The following is a 20,254-nucleotide window of genomic DNA, read 5'->3' as shown; positions in this document are numbered from 1 at the left end:
CCAGAAAACCCCAGTTTTATGAAAACATGGACTAAAAGTATGAGGCAAAAATCTGGACAATCTGTGAAAATCTGTACAGTTGAGAGGTATGTCCACAACCTGTAATTTTATTGGTATTAATTGGCAATGTCTAAGGCAGCTAAGAGAAGGCAAAGAGTTTTTAATCTCAAAAAAAGGACACAGCACTGATTAATCAGTTTTTTGTTGCTCCATTTGTGTTTTCTTTTTAGCATTGATAGTAATTCCACTAGATAAATATTTCCCTGAGGATGAAGTCATTTATAAAACAGCAGTGGTAAAATACAGAATTTGTTCTGGAAAAAATACCATCCATCTAGATTAGATAGCTTACATGGAATTGCTATTGGTGAGCAGCTGAGGGTTTCTTTTTTGTCTACCTTTTTTTTACAGTGAATCTACATTTGACATGAGGGCAATATTGCTGGTCTTTTTTAGAATAAAATATGAAAAAATGAAAGCTTTCTTTTAGGAAAGCAGTACTTGCTTCATCCTTAAACTAGGCTGTCATACTCAGTTTTCCCAACCTTCAGCAGTTAAAAGATTTAGCAGGAAAACATGATTTCCTGGGGTTTAAATGTTTATGTAGATTGTCTACTGTCTGCTGTTTTCAAAAGTTCTGAGCAGGTATCAATAAACTCCTGCACCCAGGATAATCCACCACTCTGACCCCCTTAGGCACTAACCACAATAGTCCCAAAGAAGTTGCCAATACTTTTAACAGTTTCTTTACTGAAACCATCCAATCTCTAGCCAACCAGCTATCGCCTGATGGCTCAAGTCCTATTACTTCTATACCCAGCTCTCAACCCTCTTTTCACCTTCAACCTTTTCCCACATCCCTTGTTCAAACCCTTATTAAGAAACTTAAACCAACCTCCCTTTCTGCTGATCTCTTACCTGCAGAATATCTGCAAAACCTGTGGATGCCATAGCCTATCCCATCTCCATCCTGATTAATAGAACTATAACAGAAGGTTCCATCCCCTCTATCTGGAAGATAGCTCATATTATCCCTCTGCATAAAGATGGCAACTCCAATGAATTATTTAATTATAGACCCATAGCTATATTATCACCCCTAGCTAAAATCATGGAGCAATGTATACACAGACAACTGCTAAGCTATCTTATCCAAAACAACTTACTCGCCAACTCTCAACATGGTTTAGACCATTTCACAGCACCAGCTCTGCCCTCCTGTCTTTTTCTGATGCCATTAACAAAAATCACAATAATAACAGAACATTCTTTCCTCTGCCCTCTTTATTGATCTCTCTAAAGCTTTTGACATGGTAAACCATCAACTACTCATAAACATACTTAGATCCTTTTCTCTAGATATCTAGAGATCTGGCTATACAATGGTTCCAATCTTACCTAAATGATAGACAACAGGCTATTCTATGGCAAAACAAGATATCAACCCATCTTCCCATTACCCTTGGTGTTCCACAACGTTTCATATAAGACTTCTCCTATTGTCAATCTTTATTAATGACCTGCACTCAGTCATTCCACATGCTACCTGTATTCAATATGCAGACAATTCCGCATTAATATGCTCAGCTACTTCCCCTGTGATCTACAGACTCTAAACCAAAATGTGTTTAACATAGTTGAAAACTGTCTCCTTAACCATTGACTCATATTGAATCCTAAGAAAACAAAATTACTGCTGTTCCCTCCAACCCATAGGTCCTCCCCACTTATCTTTACTGTTAAGTCAAACAACGGCACCATCATATCTCCTGATCCCTCCACCAAACTATTAGGGGTATTAATTGATAACAACCTTAAGTTTGATGTGCATATTAACCATACTATAAAAATAGTCAATAAAAAACTTGACTCTCTATACAGGATTAAAGCTTTCCTTACCCCACTAGCTAGGACTGTTATTGCCTGCACCCACCTACTTTCTACCCTCCTTTATGCCCCCCATATTTACAAACTTGAGGAAAAATAACCTTAACGAACTGGCAAGCTCCTATAATAGCATTGCTAGATTTGCCACTGGAGCTGCATACAGAACCCACCACTGTCATAACTTGAGTCAATTAGGATGGTTAGAATTGCCTAACCAACTATAATACAATCAAATTATAATTGCACATAAAATTCTTTAGCAACCTGATAACAATCCCATTCATAATAACCTTATCACCCCATACAACAACCTTAAGACCCTACGCTCATCCAAAAGGTTACTAGTACAAATAATTAAAATCAACAACACATCCGGAGACTCCTTGTTCTCTAACTCTGTTGGCAAAACCTGGAACTCACTGTCTACATATCTTACCTTGGTTTCCTCAATAACCCTATTCAAAAATAAGCTTAAACAGTACTTCAAAACACGTTGACTATGTCCCTGTACTTACCCTGACTAACTCTCCTATATCCTTAGGTTCAAGGATACTTTTTTGTTGTACTAAGATTGAATGTTTCTGTTAGCCCATGAACTGTGTATGCTTTAACATGTCAGACTTTATGTCATTGTATAGGTTTAGTCTAGCATATTATTCAAATGAATTCACAATATGCATCTTTCATGTATAAATGTAATGTACATTCTATGTCTATGGTTGGAGCTTTTCTCCCCGGGTCTCTGCTGAAAATGGACATATATCCAGTTGGACTAGCCTGGTCAACAAATGTAAAATAAAATAAATGTTTAGTTTTTTCTGTAACTGCAACAGTTTCTTTCTTTTTAGATTTTTCTGATAATTTTCTAGGTTCTACTAGACTGTGCTCATTATATTTACAAACACTGGAGTTGTTATCATCATGAATATCATTAGGAATGTAATAACATTCTACTGTTACAATTCCTCTATCATTTGCCACCTGCCACACAATGCATTTTTTTTTTACTTATTTTGGCTTCAGTTTGCCTTTTCAACAGAGATAACTTTTACACATACTGGTGTGACTCATGACACTATTTGCTGAATATTTGCCCAAAGTATACATAATTGCATAGCAAGTAAAAATATACAGAATTTAGGCTGATTTAGTGCTACATTACTTATAAATATTTGCACATTCTGATATGCAGACACACACACCCATGCCCACATACAAACCAGTCCTGTGCAGGAGCATATTCATACATTCAAGACAAGTGTATCTTGGTGATTCTAAACACGAGCAGAAGAAGATACACTTACAACACACATTCTAAATCTAGAGACAGGCACATTTAACCAGAAACAGAACACATCAAAAGCTAAATAAATTTGTATCTAATTTCAGTTTATTTCTTACAACAGTTGGGGACAAACTGTCTAAACTAATAAAAAAAATATGAAGAAAATGAAAATTTAATAAGAAATGTACAATTTTCAATGACCTATGCTTTCAGTGATCTATATTGCATTCCGCTTAAGGACTTCTACTCAGGTTTTTAAAAGGTTCTCCAGCAATTAATAAAATAGTTACTCCAAACTGCCTCTAGTACCCATTAAAACCAAAGTGACATATGATAAAGTCACAGAAGTAAAGGGATAATATTAGCTCTAAACTGGGACTTGAATCTAAGACCTCCAGCATACCATGCTTGTGACAGCCAACAGCTAGACCAACAATACAGTCTAGACAAATAGGTTACTCTGCCTCCTCACATCTCCTCACTTAAACATACTAAATGCACAATCACACAATCAAGGAGAAAATATAAAAGGCTAAAAAGTCCTCAGACATCACATCTCTGTCAATCATCATTCTCTTTCGGCTTTTCCTGTTAGGGGTCGCCACAGCGGATCATCTCTTTCCATTTCTTCCTATCCTCTGCATCTTGCTCTGTCACACCAACCGCCTGCATGTCCTCTCTCACCACGTCCATAAACCTTATCTTAGGCCTTCCTCTATTCCTCTTACCTGGCAGCTCCATCCTTAGCATCATTTTCCCAATATACCCATCATCCCTCCTCAGCACATGTCCAAACCAACACAATCTCGTCTCTCTTGCTTTGTCTCCAAACTGTCCAACATGAGCTGACCCTCTAATATACTGATTCCTAATCCTATCCATCCTAGTCACACCGATTGCAAATCTTAACATCTTTAACTCTGCCACATCCAGCTCTGACTCCTGCCTTTTTGTCAATGCCACTGTCTCCAACCCATATAACATAGCTGGTCTCACTACCCTCTTGTAGACCTTCCCTTACACTCTTACTGGTACCCGTCTGTCACAAATCACTCCTGACACTCTTCTCCACCCATTCCACCCTGCCTGTACTCTCTTCTTCACCTCTCTTCCACATTCACCATTACTCTGAAGTGTTGATCCCAAGTACTTAAACTCGTTCAACTCTACTCCTTGCATCCTCACCATTCCTCTACCCTCCCCCTCATTCACACGCATATATTCTGTCTTAGCCCTGCTGACCTTCATTCCTCTGCTCTCTAGAGCATATCTCCACCTCTCCAGAGTCTCCTCAACCTGATTCCTACTCTCACTACAGATCACAATGTCATCTGCAAACATCATAGTCCACGGGGCCTCCTGTCTGATCTCATCTGTCAACATGTCCATCACCACTGCAAATAAGAAAGGACTCAGAGCTGATCCTTGATGTAATCCCACCTCCACCTTAAACGGATCTGTCACTCCCACTGCAGTCCTCACCACTGTCACACTACCCTCGTACATATCCTGTACCACTCTTACGTACTTCTCTGCCACTCCCGACTTCCTCATACAATACCACAACTCTTCTCTAGGCACCCTGTCATATGCTTTCTCCAAGTCTACAAAGACACAATGCAACTCCATCTGACCTTCTCTGTATTTCTCCAACAACACTCTCAGAGCAAACATTGCATCTGTAGTGCTCTTTCCTGGCATGAAACCATACTGCTGATCACTAATCATCACCTCCCTTCTTAACCTTGCTTCCACTACTCTTTCCCATAACTTCAAGCTGTGACTAATCAGTTTTATCCCTCTGTAGTTACTGCAGCTCTGCACATCACCCTTATTCTTAAAGATAGGTACCAAAACACTTTTTCTCCACTCCTCAGGCATCCTCTGACTTTCCAAAATTTCATTAAACAATCTAGTTAGAAATTCCACTGCCATTTCTCCTAAGCACCTCCATGCTTCCATTGGTATGTCATCTGGGCCAACAGCCTTTCCATTCTTCATCCTCTTCATAACTACCCTTACTTCCTCCTTGCTAATCTGTTTCACTTCCTGATTCACTATCCCCACATCATTCAACCTTCTCTCTCTCTCATTCTCTTCATTCATCAGCCTCTCAAAATACTCTTTCCATCTACTCAACACACTCGCCTCTCTTGTGAGTACCTTTCACTCACTATCCTTTATCACCCTTAATTGCTGCACATCTTTCCCAGCTCTGTCCCTCTGTCTAGCTAATCGGTACAGGTCCTTTTCTCCCTCTTTAGTGTCCAATCTCTCGTATAACTCTCCATATGCCTTATCCTTAGCTTTCGCCACCTCTCTCTTTGCCATGCGCCTCATCTCCTTATACTCATGTCTACTTTCTTCATCTCTTTGACAATCCCACTTCTTCTTCACCAGCCTCTTCCTCTGTATACTCTCCTGTACTTCCTCATTCCACCACCAGGTCTCCTTGTCCTCCTTCCTCTGTCCAGATGTCACACCAAGCACCTTTCTAGCAGTCACCCTTACTAGGTCTGCTGTAGTCACCCAGCTATTCGGTAACTCTCCACTGCCTCCCAGTGCCTGTCTTAACTCTTCCCTAAACTCCACTTCACAATCACCCTTTTTTAACTTCCACCATTTAATCCTTGGCACAGCTTTCACACTCCTCCTCCTCCTCTTGATCACCAACATCATTCTACATACCACCATTCTATGCTGCTTAACTACACTTTCCCCTGCCACCACTTTACAGTCTCCAATCTCCTTCAGACTGGCCCTCCTACATAGGATATAATCCACCTTTGAGCATCTTCCTCCACTCTTGTACGTCACCCTATGCTCCTCCCTCTTCTTAAAATACGTATTCACCACAGCCATGTCCATCCTTTTCCCAAAATCCACAATCATCTGACCTTCCGCATTCCTCTCCTTAACACCATACCTACCCATCACTTCCTCATCCCCTCTGTTCACTTCACCAACATGCCCATTAAAGTCCGCTCCAATCACTAGTCTCTCACCCTTGGGTACACTCACCACAACTTCATCCAACTCACTCCAAAATTTCTCTTTCTCATCCATCGCACACCCAACTTGTGGAGCATATGCACTAACAACATTCATCATTACACCATCAAATTCGAGCTTCATAAACATCACTCTGTCAGACACTCTCTTCATGTCTAAAACACTCTTGGCATATTGTTCCTTTAGTATAACCCCTACCCCATTTCTCCTGCCATCCACACCATGATAAAACAATTTGAACCCATTTCCTAAACACCTGGCCTTACTTCCCTTCCATCTGGTCTCTTGCACACACAATATATCAACCTTCCTTCTCTCCATCATATCAACTAGCTCTCTTCCTATACCAGTCATACTGCCAACATTCAAAGTTCCTACCCTCACTGCTACACTCCTAACCTTCCTCCTATCTTCCTGCCTTCGGGCATGCCTTCACCCTCCTCTTCTCCTTCGGCCAACAGTAGTCCAATTTCCGCCAGCACCCTGTTGGCTAACAGTACTGGTGGCGGTCGTTGTTAACCCGGGCCTCGACCGATCCGGTATGCAATTATGAAAAGTTCTCCGCATCAGTAATTTTTGGCAGAAGTTTTACGCCGGATGCCCTTCCTGACGCAACCCTCCCCATTTATCCGGGCTTGGGACTGGCACAAAGAAATGCACTGGCTTGTGCATCCCCAGTGGCTGGCACATCTCATCTCTGTCAATGCATTAACATAAACTCCATCCTGAATGAGTTTCAGTAGCAAAGGCTGATTGTCCAACTGAAAGTCCATGAGTTAAATTAACAGAGTGAAGCCTCATCCATTTGCAACTTGTCAACTAGTAGCTTAGTCGATGAGGTCCTTGCATTTTGGGAAGATAAACCAAATGAGATAGCTCTTCCTTCAAGGGTCTGTACTATGCAAGACAGACAAGTAGCAGAGAGTGATAATAATAATAATAACTAAACACCATTTGGTGGGAAAGGGCCATGTTCATATATATATATAGTTCACAATGTGAAATGTGGGGAAATGGACACAATGTTCTTACTACAATGAGAGTGGCGAAGTTCTGCCTAATCTGAAGGCTGACATGAATTCAGGAAGCAGTAACAGAAGTTATGATGGGTTTGAGGCAAAAGATTATAAAAGCAAACCTACAGGCCTATGTACGCACATCCTTCGAATTAGATGGGACAAAGACAAAGTAAAATAATGTCAGATCCTAAATGGCAAAGAGGGGATGTGTCATTCAGTTAACAGGACGGAGAGAAGAGGGTCTGCTTTACACACTGAGGGTGCCACATTTAGAAATGGATGGCATATCCATGGAACATCTTCTTCCAGCCAGCAGCAAACCAAGGAGATATTTAAGAGGGGCTGAGGCAGTTATGGTATAAAGTAGAAGATAGTAAAAGGTGATACAGCTGCTCAAAGGCTAGCAGAGAAAATGCAAGCTTATATTTCAAACCGTGCCAATCAAAAATTAAATGAATCAACCAAACATTTTAGATCACAATGGGCATGATTAAATGAATTCACAGAGTTCAGACACAGGGCAAATCAAACATTTCAAGTAATGAATTTGACAATGATCCTAAGGCAAAGAGTAACACTGTAGTTTCTAACAGCTCACAGCTCACAGTCAATTTAAATGTATCTGAAGCTTAGCAGTCGACAGTAATCAGTGTGAAGTTGAAAGAAGCAGAAGCACAGATGTATATAACAACTGACAAAAACAGCAATGCCAAAGACCAATAAAACAAAACTATACTTCAGTAAATGCATTGTCAAAGAGTTGAAGCAGTACTGACGGCCAATCAATATCTTTTATTTTACTCAGATATATGACCAATACTTATATAATACTACAGACATCACCAATTATACAATTTGTAATGACCAAGTGCACCTGTAATATTAAAATAATGACTGGCTTTACAATCAGCAGCTTATAAATCCCATTTCTGATATTGGAACCATTATCAGTTATACTCACTTCAGATAAGGCAAGTTATGAAGGTAAAATAATGGCGTAATACTTGCTTATGCAGGGATTCTTCCAGTGGTACTGTGTGCCTCGGGGTGATAGTAGATTCACGGAGAATGTTGTTATTTATTGTTATTTACTGAGATTGGTGTTGACAGTGGACCATGGCCATAGCCAACCATGCTGAGCTCATTCTGCACCCAGATGGAGTTTATTGAGAGTTTAACAGCAGACTTTAGAAAAATAATTGCATTATGACAATTTACCATAAGCATGTCCAAGAAAATATTTATCACACCGCTTTTTACCATATTACAGTGACATAGAATTTATATTTCTTAATTGTCAACTATTTCACTATTGAAGTGTTAATCATGTAAGGCCACTAGACACAAATGTCTGTTTTTACGATCAGTCCAGAAGAACTGAAGAGTTAAATAATTTAATCAGAATTACACTGACTACACATAAAGTATTTTGGGAATAAAACTCAGGAATATAAAGGGAGTTTATCAAAAGCTCAGGGTCATTTGTGTTGTATTACCAGAAAAATGAGTTATTTATTTTCTAGAACAGCTATGGGATATCTTTCGGGTATCTTGTAAATGCTTTATGTTCCTGGATAAATGGTTCATTATGAAAAGAAATAAGTAAATAAAAGCAACTTGAAAGTTCTTTCACTTAGCTTATGGACGTGGATGTCAAGAAATTCACCTCAATAGTGAAACTCAGGAGTGGAATCTTGGCATGGTAAAAGGTTATGATTTGTAGTGCTTTTTCTACTCCAGATAATTCCAGCCACAGACAAAAGTGCAGGTGCAGAAAGTGTTTTACTGTTTTTTTTTTTTGTTTTTTTTTTATATCCATTGAAAGCTAGTTAAGTACTTAGCTCTGTCATACAGACAGCAGGAAGAAAGGAAATGTCCCTGTGTAGAACTGACAGCTTTAAAAGCTGTTAAACAAGCCAATCTACCACGCTTCCTAAGTGTGCCAGAATAAAGTTTTGAGAGCTTTTAAAAGCTGTCTTATCTTCTGCCAATGTTCTTTGTGGCCTGGTATTGTCTGCCATTAATCCTAGAACAAGGCCCAATCTCAGCAGCATTTGGGTATCTTTAACAAGTTTTTGTTAAGTACCTCCAAGTGCTTTTAAGATCAGGTCATGCACTTTAGGTGTCTTTAATAAGTTTATCTTTTTTCCCAATTTCTGAGTATAATTACAGCACTCAGTGCACTGTATTCACTTCAAAGAAGTTTACCTGAGTGGTCTGTAAGTAATCAGTATCTCTGCAATAAGGCTTGATTGAAATCACACTGCTCTTTGCTTCCATCTCATCTGTAGAGTGCAAAAAGCCATCAGTGGGTCTAAAACACTTAGTTCTTTTAACAAGATAGTGTAGTGTACTATTTTATGCACTTTTAGCTTTTTTTTAGATCTTTCAGAGATCTCTTGGATCACTGCAAATGAATGTGTGTGTGTGTGCGTGTGTGTGTGTGTGTGTGTGTGTGTGTGTGTGTGTGTGTGTGTGTGTGTGTGTGTGTGTGTGTGTGTGTGTGTGTGTGTGTGTGTGTGTGTGTGTGTGTGTGTGTATGTGTGTGTGTATGTGGTTCCATCTCTTGTTCATTCATTTTTTTCACACTTATAGCAAACTGCTTTATTTTAACAATCCTTAATAAAATTACATTGTGATTGTTTTGATTAGGTCAGCTTCCCCTGCCACTAGTTCTGCTTCGGTCTTTCTATGTAAGCAATGTTATCATACAACTGTGTAAATTTATAAAAAAAAATCAGACTTACTGATATGTGCCTTAACAAACTTCTTCACACACACACACACACACACACACACACACACACACACACACACACACACACACACACACACACACACTTACACATGCAAATGTATGAAACTATATCATTAAATTGAGCCAATATCCTTTGCCTACAAGCCTCAACAAAGAAACCATTGAAAAGGTATTTTAATCATCAAACAAGCAAAACATGTACTGTAAATAAAACACTAATTCTAAAAACATCACTTTTGAGAGGACAAATCCCCCCTCACAACATGTATATATATATATATATATATATATATATATATATATATATATATATATATATATATTTATATGTATATGGTTCCCCTTCAGAGGGTCGAATGGCTGAAATCTCGAAATGCATATGGCCGAAGCCATATGCTCGAATTTCAGAAGCTGGACCTTCTGAAAGGGAAAGAAAAAAAAAAGCAAGAAAGCACAAAGCAGTGTTTCTGTAGGGGGACAAGCCCCCCTGCACCCCCCACTACTAATTTATTCTAACTCCGAGATCACATTACAGCGCAGAAAGTGAAATCTCCCATTCTGCGCTATATGCCGATCCCCATTCAGAAGGTCGAGCTTCTGAAATTCGACCATTTCGAGATTTCAGCCATTCGACCTTCTGAAGGGAACCATATATATATATTTATTTATATATATATATATATATATATATATATATATATATATATATATGCATATATATATATATATATATCTCTGTGTGTGTGTGTGTGTGTGTGTGTGTACTAACTCCATGACTGCACAACAGTAGGATAAAAGCAATGCTTGAAATACCTGCCATCAACAGTCTAGGTGAGCTGCAACCACACCAAATCAGTGCTTATTAAAACATTAATTATCTGGACCAGCCTTGCCTTCTACCTAACATTGATGATATAACAACAACATACACTTACATACTCCCTACACTAAATCCTGACTGTCAATGAATACCTAATAATTAAACAACCACGCAATCCCTTTACTACGTAACTGAATGGTAAAAGAAACACTTGCTACCCTTCACTTACTCATGTACTTTTCAATCATACAAGTTGTAACGAATGTGAGCCTCAAAACTACTCAGTGAAAGTAGGTGCAATTAAAATAATCCTGTTATATGTCCTAATGTGTATTTATAGAGCTCTACTAGAATTGCAAAGAACTACAGTAGAGTCATTACATTTGCATATAACAATCATTGATATAATTCTGAAAAATTCAGCTCATGAAAATAGGATTTAATGTTTTAAATAACTGTAAATAAGTGTCCACATTAAAGCTATACAAAAACTGACCATTCATATGGCTAGCAGTTTAGACAAAATTGAATACCTAGACATTAAGAGCAAGGTTTGACTGCAAAATGTGTGTGTGTGTGTGTGGGGGGGGGGGGGGCTTGAAAGACAGTGGCAGCATTCAAATAAATAATGGGGCTTCCGTCTGTGGAGGACAAAATCAGATAACTGGAATGCAACCACATAAAGTATAAAACTCAGCATTTAGTGAAACCCTTGGGATAAAAATACTGGTATACCGCTCATGAAGATGAGTAGGTTGGAGCTACTGTCTCCATTGAGAGATCATTTGTTAGGTCCCATGTATTTTTTTTTATTTCATTTTGCTAGCTACATAAAATGTAAAGGAGAAAAGTTCTGCAATACAAACCTTAGACTTTCTTCTTTAAGGCTACGTGTATTATCGTGGTCACATCTCAGAAATGGAGTGAATGAAGCCAGCATTATTAACCTCCAACCTGGAATTCACTGATAACCTTACAAGGGAAAAAACACATAAGCCAGTGTTTGCACCCATAATGCAATTCATGTACCCTGAATAAGTGGAGGAAAGTAAGTTGCACATTATGCATTTCAGCATAGCTCAGTGACATGCAAGTGGGAGGATATGTGTTTTTATAGGAATGTGTGGTATAAACACAAGGTAATGGAGTAAGTGCCTCGGACGACTAAACAAAAAAGATAGTTTGCCTTTTGCAGATAAGTAACTGAACTGGAGGAATAAAAAACATGGAACTGGTTAAAGCAAGGAAGGAGAGGAAGTGGAAATTACTGTTGTATGCCAGAAAAATAGTTGTAATCAAAACAATGACAATTACATTAATATGAATTAAAAAGGCATCATCTGCTTTCTTTTTCTGTATTTCTGCACTGCTGGCTACCCATATGTCATGTTTGGAATGTGCCGGAGCCAGCCAATTATTACAGCTACTACTGATGTCACAGTCCATTCCATTAGAGTCCCCCTTCTGAATATCTTGGAGTTTTTGAGATCATTGAAAGTTGATTTTATACTACTTTATGAACATAACCATAAGGTGGATTACATTGACTTCCTAATACATGAACAAACTTTTCAAAAGTTCGAATGTCATATGGTCGACACCATATGATCGAACTTTGAAAAGTTTAAAGTTTAAATGTAATGGCGCCGTACGGTGCAGAATGGGAGAATTTTCCTTTTCTGCACTGAAGTGCGATCTCAGAGTTGGTATATTTAAGTAGGGGGGTGTGTGGGCGCAGCACCCCACGTGCGGGGTGCAGGGGGGCTTGCTGCTTGGAGCGTTAAGGTAAGTTTTATTTTTTTTTTATGTTTTATTATATATTCGAAGTTTCAAATTCGATCATATGTTGTCGAACATATGGGATTCAAAGTTTTGAAGCTTCGAATTATTATAATATAGACCCGATTACATTTTACTTGTCAACAAGAATATTCCAGGTAATAAGATGCAGTCGGAAAGGTTGTTACCTATCAGAAGTGCTAAACCATATACTGTAAGTCCTGATGCATCAATGAATCAACTTTGATTCTGAAGAAACAGCAAATTTTGAAACTCTTTGTTACATTTGGATACTGCACCCCACATTACCTCAAAGATGATATATTTTAGCATCAATACTCTTGTATTTTGGATCTGGGAAAATAGTCCAATATACTACAATCATAGACTTAATATATATATTCTCCACCATTTGCACTTATAATCCTACTAGTTTGAAAACTAAAATTACAGTCCTCAAAATTTTGACAGGTACCCACTTAAGGGAAAGGATATCACCTATTCATCCACTGGCCGCTTTTACTCTAGATTTGCCTCTCATGTGTGCTGTGGAAATGACGCATAGCACGTGATCTCTATATATGTGTAAACTTAATGCCTGTGTAGATCATGACTTAGTCTGTCATGGGTTTGCCAACCTAGCTCTCTGTGCTTCTTACATGGCCTTATTCAAATATTTCTCAACCACAAGGCCTTCTTCAGCTATGTGCGCATTTCAAAGGTAATACACAACAGTTTGCTGAACTATTTGTAAATGGAACCAGTTATATGAAGTCAACGGATGTAGCAAACCTGCTGGCTTATAAATTTAGCTTCAGTTTCAACCAACTTCCCCCAACACCCTAACACCTTCCAAGAGATACCCGCAGTCATAACTCACCTGGCTATAACTGGTAAATAAGTCCTCAATGTGCTCTACAAGGCAAAAAATACTGCATCTCTGGGCCCTGACAATATCCTAGAATGCCTTGTGAATAACATGAAACATGACCTACGGAGCCCTCTAAAATCACTGTTCAACTTTAGCCTCCTAACTGTCTTTGTCTCTAGTGAATGGAGGAGTGCAACAGTTATCCGTCTGCACAAAAGTAGGACACATACTGACTCAAGTAACTACAGATCCAGAAGTCTGACTAGTCTCATATGTAAAGCCATGGGAAGAATTATCATTGATATTACAAATAAAGACACAGGGCACCTTCAGACACTGGATCCAGCATAGTTTGGTTTTGTCAAAAGTAGAGTGTGCCTACTCAACCTGGTAGATTTTTTTGAGAATGACACTAAAGTTATGGATGGAGGCAAAATCATACACACTGCCAGTTGTGGCCTGGCTAAAACATTTGACTCTCTTCCCCATTTGGGCATTGCCAACCAACTCAAGAAAATTACGAATAAACCCCTGTCACCAACTGTCTTACAGATAGGACACAAGAAGTCAGGACAGGGGACTCTACCACCAGAAAAAGGTTAGACACTATTGGAGTCCATCAAGGTTTGGTGCTGTGGCCACTGCTTTTTGACATCTACTTTTTGGAAGTCAAAACTAATGTCAAAGGCCTCTGTTTGACCAACTTTACAGATGACTACAAGATTATAGAAATTATAAAATACCGCAAGTACATTAAAATTCTCCAAGATGGCTTGCCACAAGTTAATAATTGTTGCTAGGGCTATGTTTTAAAACTGAATGCCAAAAAATGTGTAATACTATCCTATGGAAAATGTGCCACCCCTGAGAATTACAACATAGACAACACACCACTAAAGAAAAACTCAGTGGTTAGAGACTTAATAGCATATATGGTTAATGATTTGTCCTTTGTCCAGTATGTGTCTACTGTTGTAAAGAAATCATTCTATAGTGCCCAACTTATAATCAAGGGTATGAAAACCCAGGTCCATGGATGTCATTGTTCTGCTAACCTCAGGCCTCATTAGGCCAATCATTGAGTGCCATTGGTGTGTACCTGACAAGGCACGTGCAACAACTGAAATGTCCACAGAAGTTCCTCCCAAAAAGAATACAAGGTGTAAAACACATGGAAGATGTTGACTGCCTCAAAGCCTTATCTTTACACTCAGTTTCCTACAGACTACGGAGAAGTGGTCTGTGTCTGGCTTACAAGATATCATCTGATCCAGGGCTGATTTTCCTGGTGTACATCTGCAAGTCTAACAGCATTAAAAATACCCAATTAAAGAATCGGAATCTCATTTGCAAGATAAATAGAACATGAGGGACGGGTACCATTTAACATTAGAATGTCTGAAACATTAAAAACATTCAAGCAGAGACTAGATGACTGAATGGGATCACAGGTATATGACCTGAATTTTGAAGAATTAGCATTCTTTGTTGGCCTTAGGACCTGAATGCTGAAAATAGATTTTATTAACTGATGAAACCTTCTATCCATGTGAAGCAGAGTTCATCTCTGACCCTATACAAATGCAACCTGAAACTGTTGATGGGGAATCAGAAATGAATCTCTGGACTGGCATCTATGTCCCTTTTGGATAGAGGCAGCTTAAAAATACTCTGCCACCTAAACCTATCTAGATGCCCCAGTGTAATTTATCCTCTGATTTATAAATGGGAAACCATGGTTAGGCTTAAAAAGGTCTGCTAGGGCTGTGTTAGCCTAGCAATCACCTTTGAACTTGTAAAAAAGGAATTATCTATGCCCTTTGTTTTCTTCTTTAAGAACTCCTCCCTCCCCAAAAAATAAATAAACTTGTGCCTAAAACTCAGACAATCTGCTTTGTGTGTTACACAGTATCCTCAAAGCAATGAAGAGATGGTTTGTCAGCCCAGCATATTAATTTATTAGATACTAATTTTAACATCTAGCGAACTGCAGTAATCCCAATGAATATAAGGCACAGGATCATTCATTTAATAATCTCTCAATCACTATTAATGTGTGGCAATAATAAAGATCTGGTAATTTTGTACATTTTCTGTATCACAACTTGGTCCCAATGGTCTCTGTCATTCACACACATATTCATAAAGGATGCGTACACCTCCAGACTGGTAGCCCAACATAACACATCAGAGATACTTCAGCTGCAGCTAACATTGGGTAAGACAGTGATTCAGGTTGTAGCCTGCTATACGTCCACAACCATGTCCCAAGACTCACACTCCATGTTCCTAAGCACCCTGGAGAATATTAGGGTCCAACCTAACACTCTCATACTGAGCAACATCAACTACTCCTCTATTAACTGGTAAAACTACTCATGTACCAATACACTTGCCCAAAGTTTCCTGGAATTCATTAATTTCAATGCCCTGTACCAGCTCATTCTTATCCCCACTAAAGGTAGCAACATCCTTGACCTGGAGGGTCATTACTAACATGGGCAACCATTGCTCTACACCAATAGTCAACTCTTCCCTGGTTAGAGCCAACCACAAACTAATCTCCTTGGAAATCCCCCCCCCCCACAAAGGTAACCGTCATGAAAAAATTCTCCAAAGCTAACTTTGGGCTCTTACAAAACAGAGGTGGCTAACTTCACAGCACCCATGCAAATGGAGAATAGTTGCATGACTGTCGAATCATACACCAATGCACTGTGTGATGACCATGTACACAAATGCATGGCTCTCTCCATACCCAATAGAACCAAGACCCTCTTCTCCAAAAAAAGGAAGCCAATCTGGAGGTCGCCAGCCATAAACAAACTCTACAACAGAAGGAGGAAACTGATGCAGAATAAGGTGAAGTCCCAAGACTGGAAAAACTCCCTTATCAGCCTCAACAAAAAGTTGAGATCCCTCATCAAATCTTCTAAAGCTAGCTATGAAAACAGAATTCTATCAGATAGTAAAGACAACCACAAGACCTTCTATAGTTATGTAAAGAATCTCCACAGCAGTACCCAGATTTGCTCTGAGCTACTGCACAATGGTATCTCCTATACTGAGCCAACAGATATTGCCAATATACTGGCCAACAGATTCAGTGCCAACTTTACCCCCCCCCCCCAAAGGACCAATCACAATACCAGTAAATTGCCAGGCACCCAGTATTACTGCTGCACAGGTTAAAACAGCACTGTCCAAGGGCAACAATACAGCTTCTATGGGACCTGACAATATCCCTGGCTGTGTTCTACATGAACTACAGAGTGAACTGGCACTTCACCTGTGTGCCCTGTTCAATCACAGCCTCACCTCAGGCCTTGTCTCTACCAAATGACGCACTGCTACAGTCATCCCTCTCCACAAAGGAGGAGCAACTACAGACCCTGGGAACTATCACTCCATTAGCCTGACGAGTCTGATATGCAAAGCTATGGAATGCATCATCATGGACCTAATAAATAAGGATATAGGGAATCTCCAAACTCTGGATCCCACACAGTTTGGTTTTATGAAGTGCCTGCTCAACCTAGTTGACTTCTTTGAGTCAGTCACCAGAGCTGTGGAAGAAAGCAAGGTGGTTCATACAGCCTACCTTGATCTGGCCAAGGCCTTTGATACCATTCCCCAATCAGGAATCATAGAAAAACTCACTAAGCTAGGCATCAACCCATATATCCCTAGGTGGGTTGCAAACTGTCACAGATAGAACCCACAGTGTGAAAGTAGCTGATTCCAAGTCAGACAGCCGACTAGTCACGAGTGGAATCCCACAGGGTTCGGTCCTGGATCCACTCCTGTTTGGTATCTACTTTTCTGAAGTCCAGGCCAACACGAAGGGACTCTGGCTGACAAGGTTCGCAGAAGATTGCAAGTTGGGAGCTATTATTAACTCCCCAAGTGATGTTGACATCCTACAGAAAGTCCTCACTGAGACCAATAACTGGTGTCAGAACCATGGCCTTACGCTCAATGTCAAAAAATGTGTCATCATCCCCTTTGGGAAAAACCCGGTTCCCATGAATTAAAACATCGATGATAGTCCACTGAACAAAGACGTCATTGTAAGAGATCTCTTGTGATGACCATATTGCCACTGTGGTCAGAAAGTCCTTCTATGTGGCACATCTCATTATTAAGTGTTTTGCATCCAGGAAGAAAGAGGTCATTGTCTCCCTCAACTCTTCCCTTATTAGGCCAGTCATCGAGTACAATGCCCCATTTGACACGTGCCTCACTAGACACCTACAACAACTGGATAGGCTGCAAAAGTACCTCACAAAGAAGATCCCAGGCATTAAACACTTGCCCTATATGGACAGACTCAAAAAACATCAACTATTCTCTGTCTCATATCGTCTACTTAGAGGCGATCTCTGCTTGACTTAAAAAACCATGTCTGACCCACCTCTGTTAGAAATGACACATCTACAGAAATCCCAATCCCTCTGCACCACATTCTCCAGAGATCTCAACCTCATTACCACAATCAACAGAGCATACTGGAGGGACAGGTTCATAACCCAGAGACTGCCCATGCTATGGAATTGACTTCCCATAGATGTCAAACAGAGCATCTCACTGACCTTCTTCAAGAGAAATCTTGATGACAGGATGGGAAATAGAAAATTCATCCTGGGGATCACTCCAGTTGCTCTACTCGACAGACGCACTGGGAACTAAGGTCGGTTGGCACGATGGCATGGTAATCCTATGGGCTAGGCTTGCAAAGGCTCCAGGGCCATTAGCCTAGTACACACCTATGAACCTATGAACACATGCATGTAAGCACACATTCACACATTCACACATGCACACACACACACACACACACACACACATCTGAAAGTATATATTCAAACATAAATACCTATGCATATGATTAAACACATATTATGACAAAGAAATCTCTTTACCTCAAATGCTTGCAAAATCAATGTAAAACAATTTAAGTTCACAAATGCAGTAAATGTATACAACTAACACTAGAGCTTAACAACTAAAGTTGGAATGTTAAGCAACTGCATTATGGACGGCTGGCTTTGAGTTTCAAACACGCACACCTCTAAGCAGGTCACTTGACCACTAAATGCCCTGTGTCACTCTGGACAATGTGTTTCTGCTGAGTGAGGGGTACCTTGGAAAAATAATAGGAAACATAAAGTAATTCAGTGCAGGAAAGTAAATATAAAATGGAGAACTAGACAAATCATTTAAAGAAAATACACACCAATCATGACAGAGATAGGTTTGCTACCTGCAGAAAATGGGGTTTTGTAACTGCAGCAGCAAACTTCAAATGGAAAGGCTTTTCCTGTATGTCAGTAATGGTAACAGCAGTTTCCACATCTGGTTTTCCAGTAATGTCCTATTCATTTTATTTTAACTCTTTACTGGAACTGTAGTGCTACATGTATTGGTGATACTTTATTGAGTCTCCTTCCCCCGTGCGCATTCAGACTTTCTACTAGGACAGCATGTTTACATGATGAAAGTAAGCTCAATTAAAACAATTTTTTCTATTCCTATATGTCTTCAAAGCCCACACTGCAAAAAGGCTTTGTTTAATGTTTCTCTCTCCGCTATAAAAATTTCTAAAATCAGAACTGTAGTCTCTTACCTCTTCATCACTATGTTGCATACTTTCCATCCTGCAAGCAATCTCTGATAGTTTTTTTTTTTTTCGATGAAATTCAAATTTATCCACTCTTGAGAACTTATTAACACCAGCTGTCAGTCATAATGTCCACTGTAAATTCTAACCATTGCTTCACCAATCACTTCCTCTCCAGTAATGATAAATCAAGAAATACAGCACTGCATAAAAAGTAGTGTGAACAGCAGAGTTGGTCCTGGGGATCCAATCTACAGGTAAACCAACAAAATCAGTTGCTCCTCATAATCTAAGCACCCCATTTCAGAGGCATCAGTGCCATCCACAGGGATGTGGCTGTCAAGGCAAGCAGGGGAAGGAGTTCTCAGAATGGGGTTTCATTCTCTTTCTAGAAATGCAGGACCTGGCTTTAGTTTCTTTATTAACAACAAAGCCTTGCTACTAATGCCTTACTGTATCCTGTCTACAGTGCAAAGGCTGGGCTGAGAACAATAGCAGCAGAGGCATGCTCAGGAAACCCTCGCCCTCCTGAAAACATTCCCTCATAGCCATTCATTTCCTGTGCTCTGATTGGCTGTCCAGATACCTAGTTATGGTCAGCTTGGCCACGTTTTCTGTCCGCACTTCAGAGTGGTTTATTAAATGTGCACTGTCTCGTAGATGCAGACGGTACTCCAACTCCTACTTAAGTGCAAATTTCAGTAGTTAGGAGAGAGTGAGGCTGCAAATGCAAATGTATTCTGCATCTGCAACAGAATAAAGTTACTGTCCCTCTGTAAGGCAAGTTGGGTGCTAACTATCTAGGCCTTAAGACGTTTGTCAAATAAATCTTTTGTGACTAACTTCCTTAACACCTACACGCCCCGCAGTGCAATGCAGACTTAGGAAGTTATTTCTTAGCCAAAAAGTCAACTGTAAATCATGTGCTTACAAATACAACTAGGATATAGGCTTTGGATTCAGGATACTCATGTTTGAATCCTACCATGATTCTCTGCCCATTCTCTCATCCAGAGAAAGTTATCCCATGAAATCTGTCTGTCCAGTTGCAGAAATGTATATTAAGATTCTGCTGAAAGAAACATATCAATCAGTTGTGTTTATGTACACAAGGAATAAAACAAATGAACAACAGAGTGTACATACTGTTGTTTCATGTAGTAAAGGAAGTACAAAAGGCCTGTGTTGTTTTCCTACATACTG

At 39.6% G+C, this 20,254-nt stretch overlaps 1 protein-coding gene across 1 annotated transcript in view; it reads right to left on the bottom strand.

Annotated features, from left to right (window-relative positions):
* TNS1 (tensin 1) overlaps positions 1–19,374 on the bottom strand; it is a 2,530,757-nt gene extending 2,511,383 nt beyond the window's left edge. Inside the window, exon 1 of the mRNA XM_044075133.1 lies at positions 19,058–19,374. Within this exon, the coding sequence (XP_043931068.1) occupies positions 19,058–19,087 (30 nt within the window). The 5' untranslated portion in view covers positions 19,088–19,374. The remainder of the gene's footprint in view (positions 1–19,057) is intronic.
* Between the last annotated feature and the right edge of the window lie 880 nt (positions 19,375–20,254).

Source organism: Protopterus annectens, chromosome 6.part0 (genome assembly GCF_019279795.1).
Source record: "Protopterus annectens isolate FY-2018-M chromosome 6.part0, PAN1.0, whole genome shotgun sequence".
In the NCBI taxonomy this organism is placed as follows: domain Eukaryota; kingdom Metazoa; phylum Chordata; order Ceratodontiformes; family Protopteridae; genus Protopterus; species Protopterus annectens.
This window is presented reverse-complemented; position numbering and strand designations above follow the sequence as displayed.